This window comes from Panthera pardus, unplaced genomic scaffold, assembly GCF_024362965.1.
Source record: "Panthera pardus isolate Hobbes unplaced genomic scaffold, ASM2436296v1 HiC_scaffold_7, whole genome shotgun sequence".
Classification (NCBI taxonomy): domain Eukaryota; kingdom Metazoa; phylum Chordata; class Mammalia; order Carnivora; family Felidae; genus Panthera; species Panthera pardus.
In genome coordinates, this window is record NW_026527002.1 from 79782203 (window position 1) to 79801106 (window position 18904).

The 18904-nt window shown below is 45.7% G+C and overlaps 1 protein-coding gene across 16 annotated transcripts in view; it reads right to left on the bottom strand.

Moving 5' to 3' along the window:
- The window catches only part of PTK2 (protein tyrosine kinase 2), a 257936-nt gene that overhangs the window by 194437 nt on the left and 44595 nt on the right, over positions 1–18904 (bottom strand). For 9 of the 16 annotated variants that reach the window (XM_019459751.2, XM_053896564.1, XM_053896559.1 and 6 more), the window contains one exon: positions 3144–3461. The exons of 5 other annotated variants lie outside the window; for them this stretch is intronic. In XM_019459751.2, the coding sequence (XP_019315296.2) occupies positions 3144–3243 (100 nt within the window). In that variant the 5' untranslated portion in view covers positions 3244–3461. Of the gene's footprint in view, positions 1–1763; positions 1906–3143; positions 3462–4193; positions 4515–18904 lie in introns of those variants that run through there. 2 more of the 16 variants (XM_053896562.1, XM_053896573.1) reach the window with 2 other exon arrangements.

Genomic DNA, 18904 nt, shown 5'->3' on the forward strand with positions numbered 1-18904 from the left:
TCTGTGCTGACAGCTCGGAGCCTGGAGCCTGGAGCCTGCTTCGGAGTCTGTGTCTCTCTCCGCCCCTCCCCCACTCATGCTCTGTCTCTGTCTCTCAAAAATAAACAAACATTAAAAAAAATTTTTTTAATAATTATAAGAAAATGAAAATAAAATACTGATCCAGAAAAAGCATGACTTCAATCACAGGATCCAGAATCACACAAGTGAAATATTGCTACTATACTCGAGCTCAACCTGCCACTGAAAGAGTTTGGAAAAAGTCAGCACGCACGCTCATCCCTGACAACCGCAGCCCCTGCCACCTCTTCAATCCTTCCCAGTCTCCCAGAGACATGAAGCAGATCAAACGCGGGCTAATGCCATCCAACAGCCTTCCCAGCGGGCCTTTCCGCATTCAGTGACCATGCAACCCAACACGGCACTGCGAACCCGCACCTTTACGTCGACACGCTGGATTCCAACGGCCCCTAAGCCTAGGACATCATGACAGGGTTGAACACGTGGTATACCAAAGCCCTCTCAAATCTGTTCAAATATTCTCCTCTGTGGGAGGGATCTCGGGCGGCTTCTTCACAGCCACCTCACCGAGCCACATTACAGAGACAACCACAGGCCGTCGTGAGGGTACCTTCAAGGTTTCAGTTCAAACTATACAAATATAGCTCTGTTCTAGTATTTTTAGCCTGTTCTACTAAGTATTTTGTGTCTTCTTAAATTGGGACACCGATGTTTTTTGAGGTTAATGTGACCGATAAAATCAAATGTGAGGTTTCGAATGTCTGACTGCAAACAGAGATTTGTAGTCTTTGGACTTGAGCTTTTTATTTTGTCTTTATCTAAAAGTAGTAACTTTTATACTTGAAAATAACCGATTCAGCCAATTCCTACACACCAACATCTTTGTCTTTATCACAAAGCAAAAACTAACCGGAATAAAACCTAAGGTTTCCTGCCTCCCTGGCCTGGTCCAGAGAAGTGTACAGAGAAGCCTGCACACAGTGTGCTCCTGGGGGAGGCCGTGAGCTCAGCCCTGAGAAGGGGACAGGGTGACAAGCTCCTTAGTGTCATCAGAAACTTCCTCCTGAACGATCCAGAAGGAAAACCATTCCTCAGAGGTGATGGCTTGCTTCAACCCTATAAACAGACTGATTCGGACTCTGATGCCATCCCTCCCTCTCCCCCCTCTTCCACACCTGTGGTTCTGCTCTCCTACCCAACCATGACCTCTATCAGAATGCTACTTCAGTTACAGACGCCTCTATTCATCTGCTCTGCCCGTCAGCAAATGTAATGGGAAAGTAAGATGCCTCCATCAATTGCTTTGGGATGAGATGGGCCAAAAAAAAAAAGACCACCCAGTCTTTTTTCTCTTCCCAAGTTCATATTTCTAAAGTCACTTTGAATTTCTTAAAAACCAAGTCACCAATTATTGAATGTCCCATTGGTACTGGATTCACAGACTTTAATTTAGCCTAGACTACTGAAATCAGAGATTTATTGCTAAGGCTCGGTGCTAACCACGGGCTGGCACACCATGGACGTGGCATTGTGCATACGGGTCCCAGCAAGTCCGAGAAAGACCAAAACCTTCTACAAGCACAGTATAGAACTCTCTACTTCTGTGCACTGGTCACTGGTCATGCTCAATTATACTATGTAATCCTGAGGTGGAAACCATAGCTTTTAAAAAGTTCCCATACCCAACACCCTTTAAAATTCAAAGTTTGAAGTTAACTCAGCAAAATCTTTACTCGAAATACCTAATTTGGCAATAATTGGTGGCAGGTGCTTTGTTCAGAGAGCATCACATTAAAAGAGTCCTAATACCACGTTTTAGAAATGTTTAAAAGTCACGCCTGGCTGGATCTCAGGGTTGCGAGTTTGAGCCCCACGCTGGGTGTAGAGATTACCTAAGAATAAAATCTTTGAAAGAAAAGGAAAAGGAAAAGAAAAGAAAAAAAGAGAAGAAAGGAGAAGAGAAGAGAAAAAAAGGGAAGAAAAACGTTAAGAAGGCTAGATAAGAATTTCGGATGGTGCTGACAACGCGGTAAATGAAAAGCAATCTAACAGCAAAGCTATGGTCTGGCATTAGCACATCAACATCCTGGTGACGCTGAAAGTTTTAAGCTAAACACTAAATTGAATCAGTCTGCAGGTCCCTTCCCAGCCCAGGTTTCTTCCTTTTAAAAGTCTTTCCTGAGGACATGAACATGATACTTGAATATATTCTTTAAAATAATAATAAAGATTTTTCTTAAATTCCTTGTTCAGGACCTCATCTCCCAGGGTTAATATTCACTAGTATGTTAAGAGAAGCAGCAGAATGTTTTGGTCTTATTCATACATGGATTACCTGGCATTTTTAACTTCTCAACATGCTTCCAAATACTGTCTTGAATGTTTACAATGAAGATGCTTTTACATTTTTATTTTTATACAAATAAAAACCTTAACAACATTAAACTGGAAAATGTTAACTCACAGTATTACTGACCCTTAGTGATAAGCCCACCTTATGATAATATGGAGTTCCAAATACACAATCTTTACAGTGAGTAAAGATAACCAATTTTTGAAATAAGAAAAACCATGTCTCTCTTTTTTCCTCCAGTCCTATTTAAGTTAAAATCAGTCTCTTTACTCTTTAAAAACTTCCACATCATAGAACGGACATGGGTGTCTTAATTAAAACACAAAATAGGGGCACCGGGCGGGCTCGGTTGGAAGAGCCTATGGCTCTTGATCTCGGGGTCCTGAGCTCAAGCCCCATGTTGGGTGTAGAGATCACTTAAATGAATAAATAAAAACTTACACACACACACACACACACACACACACACACACACACACACACACACACAATAAAACATGCAACTATAAGAGACACAGGACAAGCACCAGAAAGATAACTTACTGAAAATGCACTTCCATAGAAATATTTTTATTTACTATTTTAAAAACTATCTAGCTGGTCTTATGGCAAGAGCTGCAAACTTATACCACATCAATTTCCATTTTTCCTTAAATTTAATTGTAAATCTATTTGAAATAAATTCTGAAAACCTCTCATCCACCTTTTTAGTGCAAAAGCATGAATCTGAATTAAATTTAAACCAAACAGATTTTTAAGTTACGTATACCTTTAGCCCAACACATTGGAAATGGACCACAGCCGCTCTTCTCCATACAGACGGCACCTGCTGGTCTCAGGGCCTCTCGGCCCGCCAGTTCCACCAACATAAACTCAGGCCTCTCAAGATCAGGCCAGGCGTCCGCGCACCAAGTCCCCGTTCATCGCTCCCACAGGGTTCGCTTCGATCCACAGCCACACTAAGTTTCCCCCGGGTGCTCCTTTTCTCAGAGCTTGAGGCAACATTTGGGAGGTGTTCCTTCTGCAATATTTTCCAGCAGCTTGAAGAATGCCTCTCAGTTACAGAATCTTCTCCCGCTTCCGCAATCTGAAACACAGACCATCCTGGCCAGATTAAGCTCCTGAGCAGAATGAAACCGGCTAGTAATGTGACCCCCTCGGGCCTGTGTTCCGAGATTCATTCAGGGAAGGAGAGAGGGAGGGAGGGGCAGAGGGAGGAGGAAAGGGCGGCCGGCAGCCAGGGCCTGATTAATATGCTAATCCCACCCTTCTGTTCAATTCATCTGGCAGACTTCTGCTCACAAAACCAACAGGCGATTCTAAAATTGAGGAAGCTGCAAATCAAGTGTGACCCAGATCATGTCTGTAGATGGCTCCTGCAACTATTTCTGTTTTCAAAGTCATGCCTTTGGCATTTTACCAGCCTAATTCTGACCTTAAGACTTAAGATACTTATCTTGATGAAAAAAGAATAATACCAGGGGGAAAAATCTTGTTCAACATTAAAAACAAGTCTGTAAAGCATATGTCTATAGGAACCCAGATATTTCTGAGGAAAGGTCTTTTTTCTGATTGACACTTTCACAGTAAGTTAGCAAATTTACAAAACTGTATTTAGAAAACACATAGAAACCAGAATTTGAAGTGAATAGATTCTTTTAAAATTAGCTGAGGGAATACTGAGGAATCCAAGAGGCATGATCTGATTTCTTTTCTTAATTTCAAAATGTAAGTGAGTACTAAACCCATACTGGAGAAAGAGGACAGAAAAGTAACAATCTGTACTAGTAACATTTCTTAAAAAATGCAAACTACTTACGCTATTTCCATTCAAACTGGGAGACAGTCCGGTCGTCTCTAAAATTCAGCTCCTTAAACACATTCCGCTTTAGCAGTAAGACAATACGTAACTGGGCTCCTGGAGGCTTTGTTGTCTGGTCTGAGCACCCGTAACACACACTCAGGCGCTACACGGGGTAGCTCTCCTAGCACAAGGGTAGTTCTGTCACTAGTAAATCCCATAAACTAGGACAAAATCGAGTCTTCTGCTTAACTGTGAACAGGACCGAGGCTTTACAAATTCACTAACTTGTGAAAACAAGAGCTGAAAAAGGCTCAGGAGAACAAGAGGCCTGTGTCCAGGGATGTCCCAGGACAGCTAGCTGCATTCCTAACACACTCCTCTTGATGATGGCTTTGTCTCCAGGCCATACCCTCCGCCTCCTAATAGCAGTCAGAGCTCAAATGACCTCTCGGATGCCCCAGTGAAAACAGATCACTCACCAGAGTGAACTCTGACCCCAGGCAACACTGGGAAGAAAAGGGGTTTCAGAAAAACACAGGCAGGCAAGCCAGGAAAAGAACGGAAGAAACAAGCACACAGATCACTGAGGACAGCTCGGGACATTAAAGGCCTGCTGCCTTCATAGGAAGGATCTAAGCACACCCAGGAGCACGTCTGGTAGCTGGCTCAGACCCCTGAGAGCGGCCAGGGGTTTAATCTCAACCATCAAGTAACAGACTGTACCAACAACTCAAGCAAACTGAGTCTCTCTTGCAACTTATGACTCAAAAGTTAAAAAATAAAAGCTACCTTTACTAGCTGCCAAAGATATCCTACACACCAAATACCAATCACACCCAATTTTCACAACTCCCAAGCAAAATCAGGGCTGTCACATCCTTTAAAGATGAGCAAAGATGGAGCCTACAGCTATGGAAAGACACAGCTTCACTGGGCCCACCTGTCATCCAAGAAGCCAGGGGTCTTTCCTCCCCATCTCTCTCTCTGTCTCTCTCTGTCTGTCTCTCTGTCTCTCTGTCTCTCTCTCTCACACACACACACCCCAGAAGGAGTTTCTGAGCCAGACTGAAGAGACCCCACAGCACCAGCCACAGGGAAAAGAGAGGGGTCGGTGCAGGTGGTGGTGGCAGCCGGAGCCTGCACAGCGCAGAGGAGGAGACAAGAGCACAGACCCGGGAGCTCTCGAGGACAAAGAAAGTCGAGTGTGGGCAGCGAGGGAGAGGAGAAGCGGAGTCTCTGACTGCACGGTAACCAGAGCCTGGCAGCTTTCTCTCCGCCCACCAAGCTAATGTGTATCTCATCTCGATATCCAAGCAGTACCTGCTGGGGAGCAAAGTCCCAGGGGCACAAAAGACGACAAGACCAAAGAAGCAAGGATCCCTCCAGGCCAGCAAACAGAGCCCAGCGGGGAAAGAGCTGGAAGTCACGGGGTCGCCGAGAAGAGCAGACAGGTGGTGAGGGCGAGCACGGAGGAAGGCGCCCGGGCGCACAGAGAAGCGGCCCTGCTCGAGACGCCCGCACGGAACGCCGCGGGGTCTCACCCGTCACACAACTCACAGAGCGGCTCACTCCCAGTGTTTACAGAAGAGGACGCTGTGGGTCTGGAGGCTGCGGCACTGGCTGAAGGCCAAAGGGCTGAAAAATCACATGAGGACCTGCTACTCTGTGAGAGCATCACTCCTACGTTCCCCTTGCTAAATATTAAAGACAAGTTATGCTTTTAGATCTCCAATCCAGTGACAGCTTGGGAAGAACGAGAAAGGCCTACAGTTAATGGTAACAGGAGTGAAAAAAGTGAGCAGTCCCTTTATGCTCTCTGATTCAGGAAATTCCACATACTAACGTAAAGGCCATCGGTCATTAAAAAGTTCTGTAATTTCTTTTAAAAAAGCCTTTGTAGTACCAGTGCAGTTAAAAGCAACTCTGGTAAGTCCTACTTGACAGGTAAACATTTCATTAAAATCTGTACGAAAGACACTAGTATTCGGTCGCGCCGCAGACCCTAGGCATCCCGGACTCCGGTCTCCTTCCTCAAAGCAATCCATCGGCAAAGCCCAATACCTGGCCTCTCAAACGAATCCAAACGGCGTCTGCGCGCCCGGGCCCCCGCCGCAGCTCTCCGCCCCACACTCAGCTCCCAGCCCGCGACCGCACCAAACCCCTCCGATCGGCCGTCGCACCGTTTCCCTCCTCCGCTAAAACTCACCAACGCTTGCCCGAGTCTGCCGGCACGGGTGCTTGCGCACTCAGCGTGGTCCGCGAGGCCCCCTCCCACCCACACCCTCTGGCTCGCCGTCTCTTGGCTCCCACTTCCCGGGCTTCAACACCCCGACCTCCTCGCCGTCCTGTGCCCATACCAGGTATGTGCCCGCCTTTACACCGCCTGTGCCATGCGCTCGGCCTGCTTCACTTTCCCACAGCCCCGTCCCCTTCTCAAATATCACGCAACTGATTCCACACAATTCTACGGTACGTTTATTGTCCGGCTGCCCTCACGACGACCCGGTCTCCACGGCAGGAAGGAATTCTGTCTGTTCCGCACATACCGTCTTCCGGGCCTTGCTACTGAAACGGTAAGAGGCACAGGCCACACCCCACACATCCTTCTATCACCTACAGGTAACGAGGAGATGGCAGAGGGACCTGCTATTCTCTTTCAGAGGCCATGTCCACAGAAACCATATCGAGATATTCTACACGTCAAGACCCGACACCAAGCTCAGTAACGGCACGGACTGCCTTGACCCTGGGCACAGCTTTGCCTCCGAGACCTCTCTCAGCTCAGGGGCTTGAGAAGTAGTCACTGAATAAGCAAAGTAGACAATATAAAAACACTGCTCTTTCAAGAATATAAAATAAATGGAAAAAAGCAAAACTGACATAAAACCTAGGAAAACCGGGCGGACTGCCTCTCCCCACCCCACATTAAAAATAAGTCACACAACTGTAGTACTCCGATACTCCTATGAGAACTTCATTGCAACTTGCAGTAGAACAAAAATGAAAATAGTGTGTGAGATTAGATAGCAAGATCAGGAAGCAAAGAAGGGAGTTCTAAACCCTTGCATATACTGTGCAGTGCTGTTCCACATGGCTTCCCTACAGAAACCTTAAGTGAGAAAGTACTAGAAAGAGCTATTAAGAAAGACGCTGCTTGGGGCGCCTGGTAGCTCAGTCGGTTAAGCGTCCGGCTCTTGATTTTGGCTCAAGTCATGATCGCACAGTTCATGGGTTCAAACCCCAGTGTGGAGCCTGCTTGGGATTCTCTCTCTCTCTCTGCCCAACCCCCTTGAATGAATGAATGAATGAATGAATGAATGAATGAATGAATAAAAGCAAGCTGCTTATAAATGTCACCAAAAGCAAATCACACAAATGCCAAGTCTGACTCTCACACACTCCTGTACTTACATGGTTTTATTTGCTGGCCTTCAGGTCAGTATTTCTTACAAGAGTAAAGTCGTGGTAAACACTTTCAAGTCAGCTAATAAAAGGAATGTGGAAGAACGGTCATCTATATTATACACACATAATTCAAAATCTCTCTTACTTCTTCTATGTTTGCATTATCAAGAGTTACAGATTTACTGTCACAGTTACTATTATAACTGAGTACCTCCAATTAGAAGCTGATCATTACAACACACCCTAACTCTTGAAAGTTGGCTATCCTATCCTAAACTTAATTCTATTAAGACTCACAGAATTGGGGCGCCTGGGTGGCGCAGTCGGTTAAGCCTCCGACTTCAGCCAGGTCACGATCTCGCGGTCCGTGAGTTCGAGCCCCGCGTCAGGCTCTGGGCTGATGGCTCGGAGCCTGGAGCCTGTTTCCGATTCTGTGTCTCCCTCTCTCTCTGCCCCTCCCCCGTTCATGCTCTGTCTCTCTCTGTCCCAAAAATAAATAAAAAACGTTGAAAAAAAAAATTAAAAAAAAAAAAAAAAAAGACTCACAGAATTAAAACTTCTGTCATTGTGCCTCAATGTCTCCACCACAAAACAGAAATAATTTTAATCAACAAAAATTAAGACTTGATACTGACTAAACAAATTTAGTCCTAAGAAAGGATATAATCACGTTCTGAAGATAAATAGGTAAACAGGTGTCAAAATATAACATAGTCCAAAAGGTGATGGTGTCATTCGCTGTCCTTGCAAACTTTCTAACAATTACTATACCTCCTCCCTTCTGCTCCTCCGAAGAACTCTGGGGACACTGAGGGAGGCACTGCATTTGCAACTGGGAGACACAAAGGAGCCCCAGTTCTATCCGTGAGACAAAGGAAGACTCATTTCACTGTCTGAAACTTCAGTTTGTTCATCTGTAAAACAAGGACAATGACAACACCTATCGCCTGAGCAGTGACCGTGTGCTAGTCACAAAACAGCACAATAGCAAGACCAACAACAAAAATGTAACGAGAACGGCACAATGGGGAGCCCAAGTTAATGCTTACCCTGTGCCAAAGCCCATTCTAAACACTTTTAAACTACTGCCCCAGTTATTAATAACCACCTTCAGGAGAGAGGTTCTATCACCCCCATTTAACAGATGACAAAACCGAGGCACGCAGAGATAAGTAGCTTGTTCAAGGTCACAGAACTCCTCAGTAGCAAGGCTGGAAATCACACTCAGGCAGTCAGGCTCCATCCAGTCTGTGCTCCTCACTCCTCTGTGGCGGAACTTCACCTATTTGTTTCAGTTAATGATTCCAACAACCAGTGAGACAGAGGATGTTAACAAGCCACGTGTGACATGTAAACAAACTGAGGAACAGAGACGTCAAGTGACATGACCTGACATCACAGCCCGCCGGTCTGCGTACACACGTACCCGCACTCGGACGCCTGCCAGCATGCACGCTTGCACCTCCGGAGGCTGCAAAGCTTTCCAGAGACTCAGGAAAACAGGCCCCGCTAGGCCCACAAAGGATGAATGGACGACTGTGAGGGCCACAGGGACAAAGAGAGGAAGAGAAGAAATGTGCCCACAGAAAGAACATGAGACACAAACTGCCCCCATCCCTAGGCCACACTCCAATTCACCAAATTCCGCGGCTCCTGTGACAGTCCCCCGGAGTCAGCAATCCCGCCCCGATGGCAGATGAACGCCATCATGGTACATGCTGGACGTGTAGCTGTTACCCGAGACAGACCTCAAAATCACCAGGAAATAACATCACAATGAATTAGGCGACCGAAGATCTATGAAATGGGAGGACGACTGCCATTCCTCATGAGGCAGAACATTCTAAACTTACTACAAATTCAGACAATAGTGAACTAGAATATCTTCCCAGACACTAATGGCCATTTCTTAAGGAGATGAAAGCAAATTCTAGATTTAGACCTGTCGGGAGGTTACTCGTTATCAGGTGGCTTTTTTTTTGCAAGTTTATTTATTTATTTTGAGAGAGAGAGAGAGAGAGGGAGAGCACACACACAGGAGAGCATGGGAGAGTGGCAGAGAGAGAAAGAGAGAGAGAGAGAATGAATCCCAAGCTGGCTCTACGCTCAGCACAGAGCCTGACTTGGGGCTCAATCCCACAACCCTGAGAACATGACCTGAGCCGAAATCAGACACTTAACCAACTGAGTCACTCAAGCACCCCTCTGTCATCAAGGTTAAAAGAAAAACAGAGAAAAAAAAGGCTCCTGAAATCTATAAGAAGATGCCACTTTAGTTTTTCAAATATGCTAGTGGAGACCAGCTAACACAGAACAGGACAAGCAACTCACCAAAATGATCAACCTAATGATCTACATTATAAAACACAGTGGGGGTTTTTGCTTATATTGGCCAAGTAACAAATATCAAAGGATAATCAAGTAGTTATTTATTTTAACGTTAACGCCCTCCAAATGAACCTTGAAGCTTTTACTGAACACGCCTCCACACGGCCAACTCAATCATGTCACCACCGTATGTTTTTTACCCTGTAAATCCGATTTACCCAGAGGGTGATCAGTCACCTTACTGAGCGGACAGCAAAGTGCCCCGTTTCAAGCATGCAGCTGAGGGGCGGGGCGCCTTGGGTGGCTCAGTCAGTTAAGCGTGCGACTGGGTTTCGGCTCAGGTCATGTTCTCACGGTTTGTCAGTTCAAGCCCTGCATCGGCTCCACGCTGACAATGCAGAGTCTGCTTAGGATTCTCTCGCTTTCCCTCCCCAGCTCATACTCTGTCTCTTCCCTTCAAAATAAATAAATAAACTTTAAAAAAAAAAAAAAAAGGCAGTCTGCATATGAGACCCCCTGCGGGGCCGCCCATGGGAGATGGGGCTGTGCAGAAAGAAAGGCCCCCTGGCGGTGAGCGTGAACCTCTTCCGCCACCTACACCCCGGGTGTCAGGAAGCAGCGGTGGCAGCATCTACGGGACGCTCCGTTCCTCCCCCCAGCCTTCCCCCAGCCGTATCCTAAGTGGAGCCGGGACGAAGGTGGCTTCTCTTCCCAAACGCGGCTACCCAGTGGCTGGTGGATTCCTCGGTCAACGGCCCTCCTCCATGCTTTGCTTTTGTCACATCGATACCAACAGACATTATTCCAATTCAGCAAGAAATTTACAGCCATTTTTCCAATGCTCCCTAAAATTTTTACAATTAAGAAAAGTTAAAACCACCTTCACACCTATTCGGGGGACTACTATTTCTAAACACTGGGAAACAGGAAACAACATGCGTTGGCCAGGATGTGAAGCAGCAGCCGCCCTGTGCGCCACTGGTGGGGACACGGAACGGTGTGAGCCACGGTGCCAGCGCCTCAGAAGACCAAGGGGACAGAGTTTCAGATGTGCGAGATGGAAAGTTCTGGAGATCCGTTTCCCCGCAACGTGAACGTTTTAACAGTACGGAACTGTACAGTTAAAAATGGTGAGGACGCCAAGATGTGATCAGCAAAAAAAAGCTTATCAGAGTGTGAAAACCGCTTTAGAGGAGTGTCTCGTGTTTACTTTACAACAAAGTGGCGAATACGATTACGTCCACCTTTGCGGGTGAGGGGAAAAGCCCTGAGATGGCAGGAACATGCCCAAAGCCCAAGAGGCAGGAGAAGGGAGAGACGATCACCAGTCCTTGAGGGAGGACATGATACTAATCCAACACTACAAGGGAGCTTCGCGTGCCCCCCGTAATGAGTTAACCCCATAATCGACTCTGAGATAATTACCGACACCCACTGGGAAGATTACTAAAAGGAAAGGTCGCTTGGAACGGAGCTGGGAGGCCAGCACGGGCTGCTCTCACCCCCGATCGCCCCTCCCTGATGGCAGGTCTGGCCAGGAGAGAGGCACCTCGCAGGTGGACGCCATCCCTGCTGCAGAGCGGCACCTCCTCCCTCCCAACCTCGCCGCCTTCCCCTACAAAAGAACGGTCCTCACCTCCCTTCTGCCCGCAGTCCTACCCCAGCTTGCCTGCCTGGGTTTGCAGGTCCCTGCTCTTCCCAAATAAACCCATCTCTGCTAATGGAATGACCCGCAGTTTTATCTGTGAGGTTAGTAAGACCATTTTCAAGAGAGAGCTGAGGCTGAAAGAGGTAAAGGTCTTGGGGTGAGATCAGACTCTGTAAAGTCAGAGCCGCATGAGACTCCGAGGCCCAGGTCGTTTCCGCTTTCTACCAGCCTCAACCTGCAAGCCCACCGCTGTCCCTTCGGCTTATGTCAAGTCCTCCCTGAATCCCAACCTGGTGCCATACCACATATAGGACTTTGGGCACCTTTTAAACAACTTCTCTCTAGAATGTGGTTTTCTCATCAGTTAAGTTAAAAAGCAGCACCTACTTCCCACAACCGTCAGGAGAATTAAGTATTACAAACAGAAACAGTAATGAAAGTGCATCACTACCAGGACGCTCTTCTGCATCTTCCGTGTTGATTCAGTGAATTAAGCACTAGGGACCCCAAAATGATCGGGACAGAGGTCACAGCCCAAGAGAAGGCAGGCACTCGGTCGCTCCTGGTGGATCGGGCTGAGAAACCTCCAATAACCCCTTTGAGGTTTAAGGCAGTTGAGGCTTAAATGATTGGTAAGTTTGTGTGCAATACCGAAAAACTAGGAACAGCCTGCATGGCGACAGAAATGAGTAAATACAGTTTGAAAAAGGTATTTGCGGAAAATGTTTCACTGACACTGGAAACACCCGTGAATGCAAAAAGTCCACACCGCATAAAAAGAGTAGCGCAATACGCACAGTCTTAAGATGCAAAGATTTTAATTAAAGACACGGACTTCAAGTAATAAAAAAGATACAGAAGAATATGTCGGCTGTGGTTATTTCATTGTAAAGGAAAAAGACACATGCACACATTTGCTTCCTCGTGTATCACAGACCCACCTAGAGACATTTGCAACTTAGAAAGACTGACTCTTCCAGAGGATTCGGCAGAAGGAAAATCGCGTCAAAGAGGCAGAGATTTAGCATTTCCTGCCTACCCATTTGAATTTTGTGCCATGTGTATTTCTGTTCAAAATAACAAGTGAACATAGAAACTATTTTAAAGAAAAAATCTCTAGTGAGGTCCTCAATATTTCCCAAGAAAGTAATCCTTTCTAAGTAACACATGGGTCAAATATCGAAAGAAAGAAAGAAAGAAAAAAATCAGAAAATGTTCAGAACAGTGTGATAATAAAAACACAACATCAAAATCTTAAGAACGCAGTTAAGAGTATTTACAAGGGCATTTAGAACTTCAAGTGCTTACATTTAAAAGGTAAAAACATCAATTGTCTATGTTTTTACCTTGAGAACTAAGAGCAAATTAAACTCTAAATTGAAATATAGAGTAAGTAACAGTGCTGTACATTATTAGCACATGGGGCAAAAGGAGAAATGAGGAATACTGATCCTATTTTTAAAATTTTGGCATCTTGTCCCTCATGGATGTTTTGCGTTAATGTTTATCTTTTTATAACCCTGCATTAAACGTTTACTTATCTTGATTCCTGAGGTTTTCATCGGCCCCACTGATGCCCTTTGAGTCCCGTTCTCGCCACCCACACAACCCTACACACCTACGCCCACAGCCCCACAGCCCCACACCCGGCCCTTATCACCTAAGGGGTTTGCAAAACTAGAAACATTTCTACCCAGAGCATGTTAAATACAATCACTGCATTTTAAAAGTTCTCTTGTGAGAACAAAAAGGGTATTTAACGCTTCTTCTTCAAGGACCAGAACCACAGTAACTCAACTGTCAAAGCCTTATCTGCCTGACTTGCAAGGTAGCCAATGTTTTACTCTGGGCCAGCAAACTCCTCCATTTATAAATGCCTGAATTTAAATACAGGAGGCAGGCCCTAAAAATCTGTTAGCGACATCAGTCTTTGATTACAGATGGCCACGCCTACTACGATGCGGCGGAAATCAGAAATTCTTTCCTTCTGACTCTGTGCCAAGGGCCTAACAGCAGCAGCGCCTCAAATCCACAAGCCACACTGAACCTCGCAGGGCAAGAGAGGCACAAAAGAGAGTCTGTAAATGGCTGACTTGTGACAAGATTCCTCCTTCCTCCTTTTAAATCAACTGTAATGAAAACTGTAACGACAAACGTCCACTCGAGATTTCTCAATTCGAGACGGTGCAACAGCCAGCAGCAGGACAACGTGAAAAGTGCAGAAAACGCCCCGGTCGGCGAGCCGCCCGCCGAGGCTGGGAGACCTTCAGGGGGCGAAGGGCAGGAAGCCAGGCCCACGGGCCACGGCTTTCACCTCTGTATTTATCTGTCGCCTTGGGGAACAAGGGGAGGCTCTGCACACAAAGAACTGCCACGACCGGCCGGAGCACCAGGCCCGGCTCTGGCGGGCTGGACACCGAGAAGCAAGCACGGCGTGGTGACTGCCGGACGTCGTTCAGCACCGAACAGCGATGGCACCGGCAGCTGCCGCACTAAAATCATTATGCCGGGGGCGCCTGGGGGCTCAGTCGGTTAGGCGTCTGACTCTTGGGTTTCGGCTCAGGTCATGATCTCCAGGTTTCGTGAGTTCAAACACCGCGTCTGCTTGGGATTCTGTCTCCCTCTCTCTCTGTCCCTTCCCCGCTCGCTCACGCGGTCTCTGTCAAATAAATAAATAAACTTAAAAAAAACATGCTGAGTGAGAAGCTGGACATAAAGGACCACATACTGTATGTATGATTCCAATGATATAAAACGTCCAGAATAGTCAAGTCTGTCCGTTGGAAAGATGTGGTTGCCTAGGGCTGGGGGTGAAGAGGGATGAGGTGATGGTGTGAGGTTTGGAAGGGGGGTGGGGAGGACTAGGGGCTTATTTTTAATTTCTTGTCATTTTAAACAAGGCTGGATCAAGGAAGTATTAGACTCATCATTTATTTTCCAAAGTAGTTACAGTTCCTTTAGGGTTTATTGGTACTTTTTTTTCTTGGCTGACTTTCTAGACACTTATTTCCAACCATTCCATTGGATACCAACCGTTCCAAATTAGATCACAGGATATATTCCTTTTTTTTTTTCACTTTAGCTAGTATCAGATAGGTTTCTGCCATTTGCACCTCAAAATTTTTCCAATAATAAAATTCATAAACCTGAGTCCTAACCCATCCTAAAAGGGTCCAGCTTTCCATTCACTCATCCAAGAGTTTAGCGAGCACCTACTGCACACCAGGCACTGCTCAGATGCCACGAATGCCTCAGTGTGTGCAAGGATAGAGATACACACCGGGATGTGCTGCTGGGCGCTTAACAACGGGCTCTGTGAAGAGGCCGGGGGAGAAGCCCCGATCTGTGGCGCTGGCAGATTTCTGCGGCATAAATACATCCACCATATCTGGTCTTGAGCTACCAATGTGGTGTCAACCGTCTCTCCGTCCCCCCTCCCCCCACACACTTCTTCTGCCCTCGTGGAGTTTACGTTCTGTTAGAGGAGACAGACAACAGTGACATCATAAATAACTAAATTGTGCAGTATGCTATCAAGTGATTAGTGTTATTTTAAAAATTACTAAGTGCAGCAGGGTATGAGGCAGAGGAAGTGTGCACGTAAGGGAACAACGCAGGTTCCAGCATCAAATGAAGTGGTCAAGGTGAGCCGCACGGCGAGATACACACGCATATGCATTAGAATACGGAGATTCAAAAACATACTTTTTTTTTTCCAATTTACAAGAAAATCACACAGCATGTACTCTTTGGGGCACGGAGCCTCACAGCCACTTCTGGACAGTACTTCACTGTGTGAATGTACCGCAATTCTTCACCCAGTGCACCCTTGACCAACAGTGGGCTAATTCCTGTTTGGGGCTATTACGATTACTCTGTGACGGCCGGTCTTGTACACGTTTCTTGGCACACGCGTGCACGCATTTCTGCTGTGTGCCCACCTGGAACGGAACCACCAGGTCAAGGTGCACGCTCCAGCGGAGTCGGCGCTACCAAACGACGGTCCGAAGCGGACGAACAAAGTGGCCCTCCCGTCGTTCTCGTGTGTGAGGGTCCCCGCTGCCCCCAACCGTCAGAAGCAAACGTGAAACAAACAAGCCTAACTTCCGAGGTGCTGGTGCAGTTGCAGAGAGGGGCTGTCGTCTCACTGCACACCCCAGGTGTGACACGAGAGCTGTAAGGGAAGCTAATGCTGTTTTAGCAAGAATACAAATGAAAACAAGATGAAGGAGCAAAGGCGCGTTCAGATGCATCCAGAGGTCTTGTTAGTGGTGACAGTGGCACTGTGATTCTGAAATGGCACACAAGTTTCATATGCACGAATAATGAAGCAACTACAGAAGCGTGCTAGTGTTAAGCACCAAGATTTTGGGGCGCCTGGCTGGCTCAGTGGAGCGTGCAACTCTTGATCTCAGGGTTGTATATTCGAGCCCCACATTGTGTGCAGAGATTACTTAAAGATAAAATCTTAAAAAAAAAACCGCAAGATTTTAAGCAAAAGAGAAAGGAGATACAAACAAAATCAAAGCAGGAAACCATTTTTGTCTTAAATTTAAGTTGGAAGTTTCAGGATAAACTCATGACTTATTTTTCTCTTTCTAAAAAATACACACGTCCTACCTCTGTTCTCTAAAAAAGCCCAGAAGCAGTAACATCCCATAATTAACTACCATAGTATCCACACTATAGTCCTTAAATACCATTTCCCACTAAAGGAATCAAGGCTCCTTAGAGAGGTGGCTGATTTCAAGTCTGAGGCAAGAAAGGTACGAATTGAGCCTGGAACGCTTTGTAGTGCCTGTGAACAGAAAACTACAAAAAAAGTCAGTGGAGTCACTTCCTAAGGACACAGAAGAGACATCTACAAACAGCAATCTGACCACCCAAAAGAATGACTACGGTAAATTAACATACACCTATGTATACATATATAAACAGAGAGGTCATCTTAAAATGTATGCATTTAGGATACTAAAAATAATTCTCACTTGGATCAGTCACCATTGGATACTGCGAGGACACCAACAAACTCATTCTGAAACTAGTAAATAAAAGATTATGCATGTATCCTACCTTTTCTGTATGGGCTACATTTCAGGATACCTAAACAGTTTAAAAAAAAAAAAAAAGGCAAACAAAAACCCTCCAGCAAACAAGCGCACAAGGCATGACAACATCAGAACACAGTTTCTGCAGCTCTGATACAAAATCCCCAGGCAGCCACCATCAATGCCTGCAAAAGCCACTAGATGGAAGGATCGCCACAGCATTTGGACAAATGATGAATGTGGCTGTCCCTTAGGGGGGAGGATATACCAACAGCAAGTATTCTTGCCCCCAAAGTTGAACCTCAGTCTAGCTGACTTCTAGCAACTAGTTTCAAAACTTACAAATTAAATGACATCACGTGATACGATCAGCCAAATTCAGAATGTGGGAAATTCTATAAGAGAAATAACAATTTCTTCAAGAGCATCAACAAAAGCTGTAATTCAAAAACAAAACTGAAATAGCGTAAAGCAAGCGTTAGAGATCTGCCAACCAACAGGTAAGAGGCTTAAAAAAAAAACTGAGAAAATGAAACATTACCCAGCTTTATTAAAGATTTTATTTTATTTTTTTAAACATTGATTCATTTTTGAGAGACAGGGTGCAAGCCGAGGAGGGGCAGAGAGAGAGGGAGACCCAGAATCCGAAGCAGGCTCCAGGCTCTGAGCTGTCAGCACAGAGCCCAACGCGGGGCTCTGATCCACGAACCAGGAGATCAAGACCTGAGCCAAAGTCGGACGCTTAACCGACTGAGCCACCCAGGTATCCCTTAAAGATTTTAAATTACTTTTAATTATGTGAGACATGGTAAAGGTATTATGGTTATATTTCATACCTGTTAGGGACACATATTGAACTTTTACGGGTGAAACTTTATTATTATATGATGCCTGGGATTAGCTCTAAAATACTCCAGCAAAAAAAAAAAAAAAAAAAAAAAGTCTGGGGAAGAGGAAACAGGATAAACAAGGCCACAATGGTGACACAGGGTTCATTACCCAATTCTACTTTTATGTATACTTCAAATTTTCTAAAATAAAAAGTTTTTAAAAAGAACTGAAGAAAGGGGGCACCTGGGTGGCTCAGTCGGTTGAGCGTCCGACTTCGGCTCAGGTCATGATCTCACGGTCCGTGGGTTCGAGCCCCACGTCAGGCTCTGTGCTGACAGCTCAGAGCCTGAAGCCTGTTTCACATTCTATGTCTCTCCCTCTCTCTGCCCCTCCCATGCTCATGTGCTGTCTCTGTCTCTTAATAATAAATTAAAAAAAAAAAAAAAAAAAAGAACCAAAGGAAACCTACCACACAGACTCACTAACAGCCAAGTGAAGCAGCACTGTAAATACAATGTTCTAACACATACCTCAAGTCCACACTCAGAAGATAGTATGTTCAACATGTAGAGTCAATTCGAACCAAGGGTTTTAATTCAGGAAAGGGGAAGCCAGAACAACATAAGCAGTATATACATGTTTACTGTGTATCTTAGACAAGCCAACCATAACTGAGAGAATCAAAATGGGGAAAAAAACACCAACATTTCCCACCCGTGCAGTGTTCCAGGAGATTGCCTTATTATACACATTATAGCACAGGCTACACTGGAAAACAGGAAAAAAATGTTCACATTAACTACTCAAGGAGGGACCCAGAATCAATATTACAGTTCGCCAAAGGTACAGCATACATGTCTCATCAAAATTTATCCTAGTGGATTCTTAGCGTTAATAACACGCAGGTTCAAATGCATCTGTGACTCTCTGGCTGCAGGCTCCACTGACTGGACAAGTCCTCCCAGAAGAAAGTCACCTCACCTGCTTATAAACAGGGTTATCTCATACTGGAGTCAGGGCTGACAGCCAGGGAGTCAAAGCCAAGATCCAGTCCTCAACTGGCTTCTGAAGCCCTATCTCAGATTCACTCTATGATTTGAAACCAAAAAAGGGGAATTATGTTGTTTTCAACACGCTGACCATCAATGTAATCTTAATTCTCAGTGTGTCCTTCTCCTTCAAGAGGAGGCCAAAACCTTTTTGAATTCAAGTCTTTTTTTTTTTTTAAGTCTATTTATTTAGAGAGAGTGTGTGCACATGCACGCACATAGCGGGGAGGGGCAGAGAGACAGAGAATCCCAAGCAGGCTCTGCGCGGCCAGTACGGGGCCGATGCAGGGCTTGATCCCGTGAACCATAAGATCATGACCTGATCAGAAACCAAGAGTCGGACGCTTAACCGACTGAGCCACCCCACCCAGGTGCCCCTAAACGCTAAACGCGTCTTTTTGTACAATCAACTGCAGG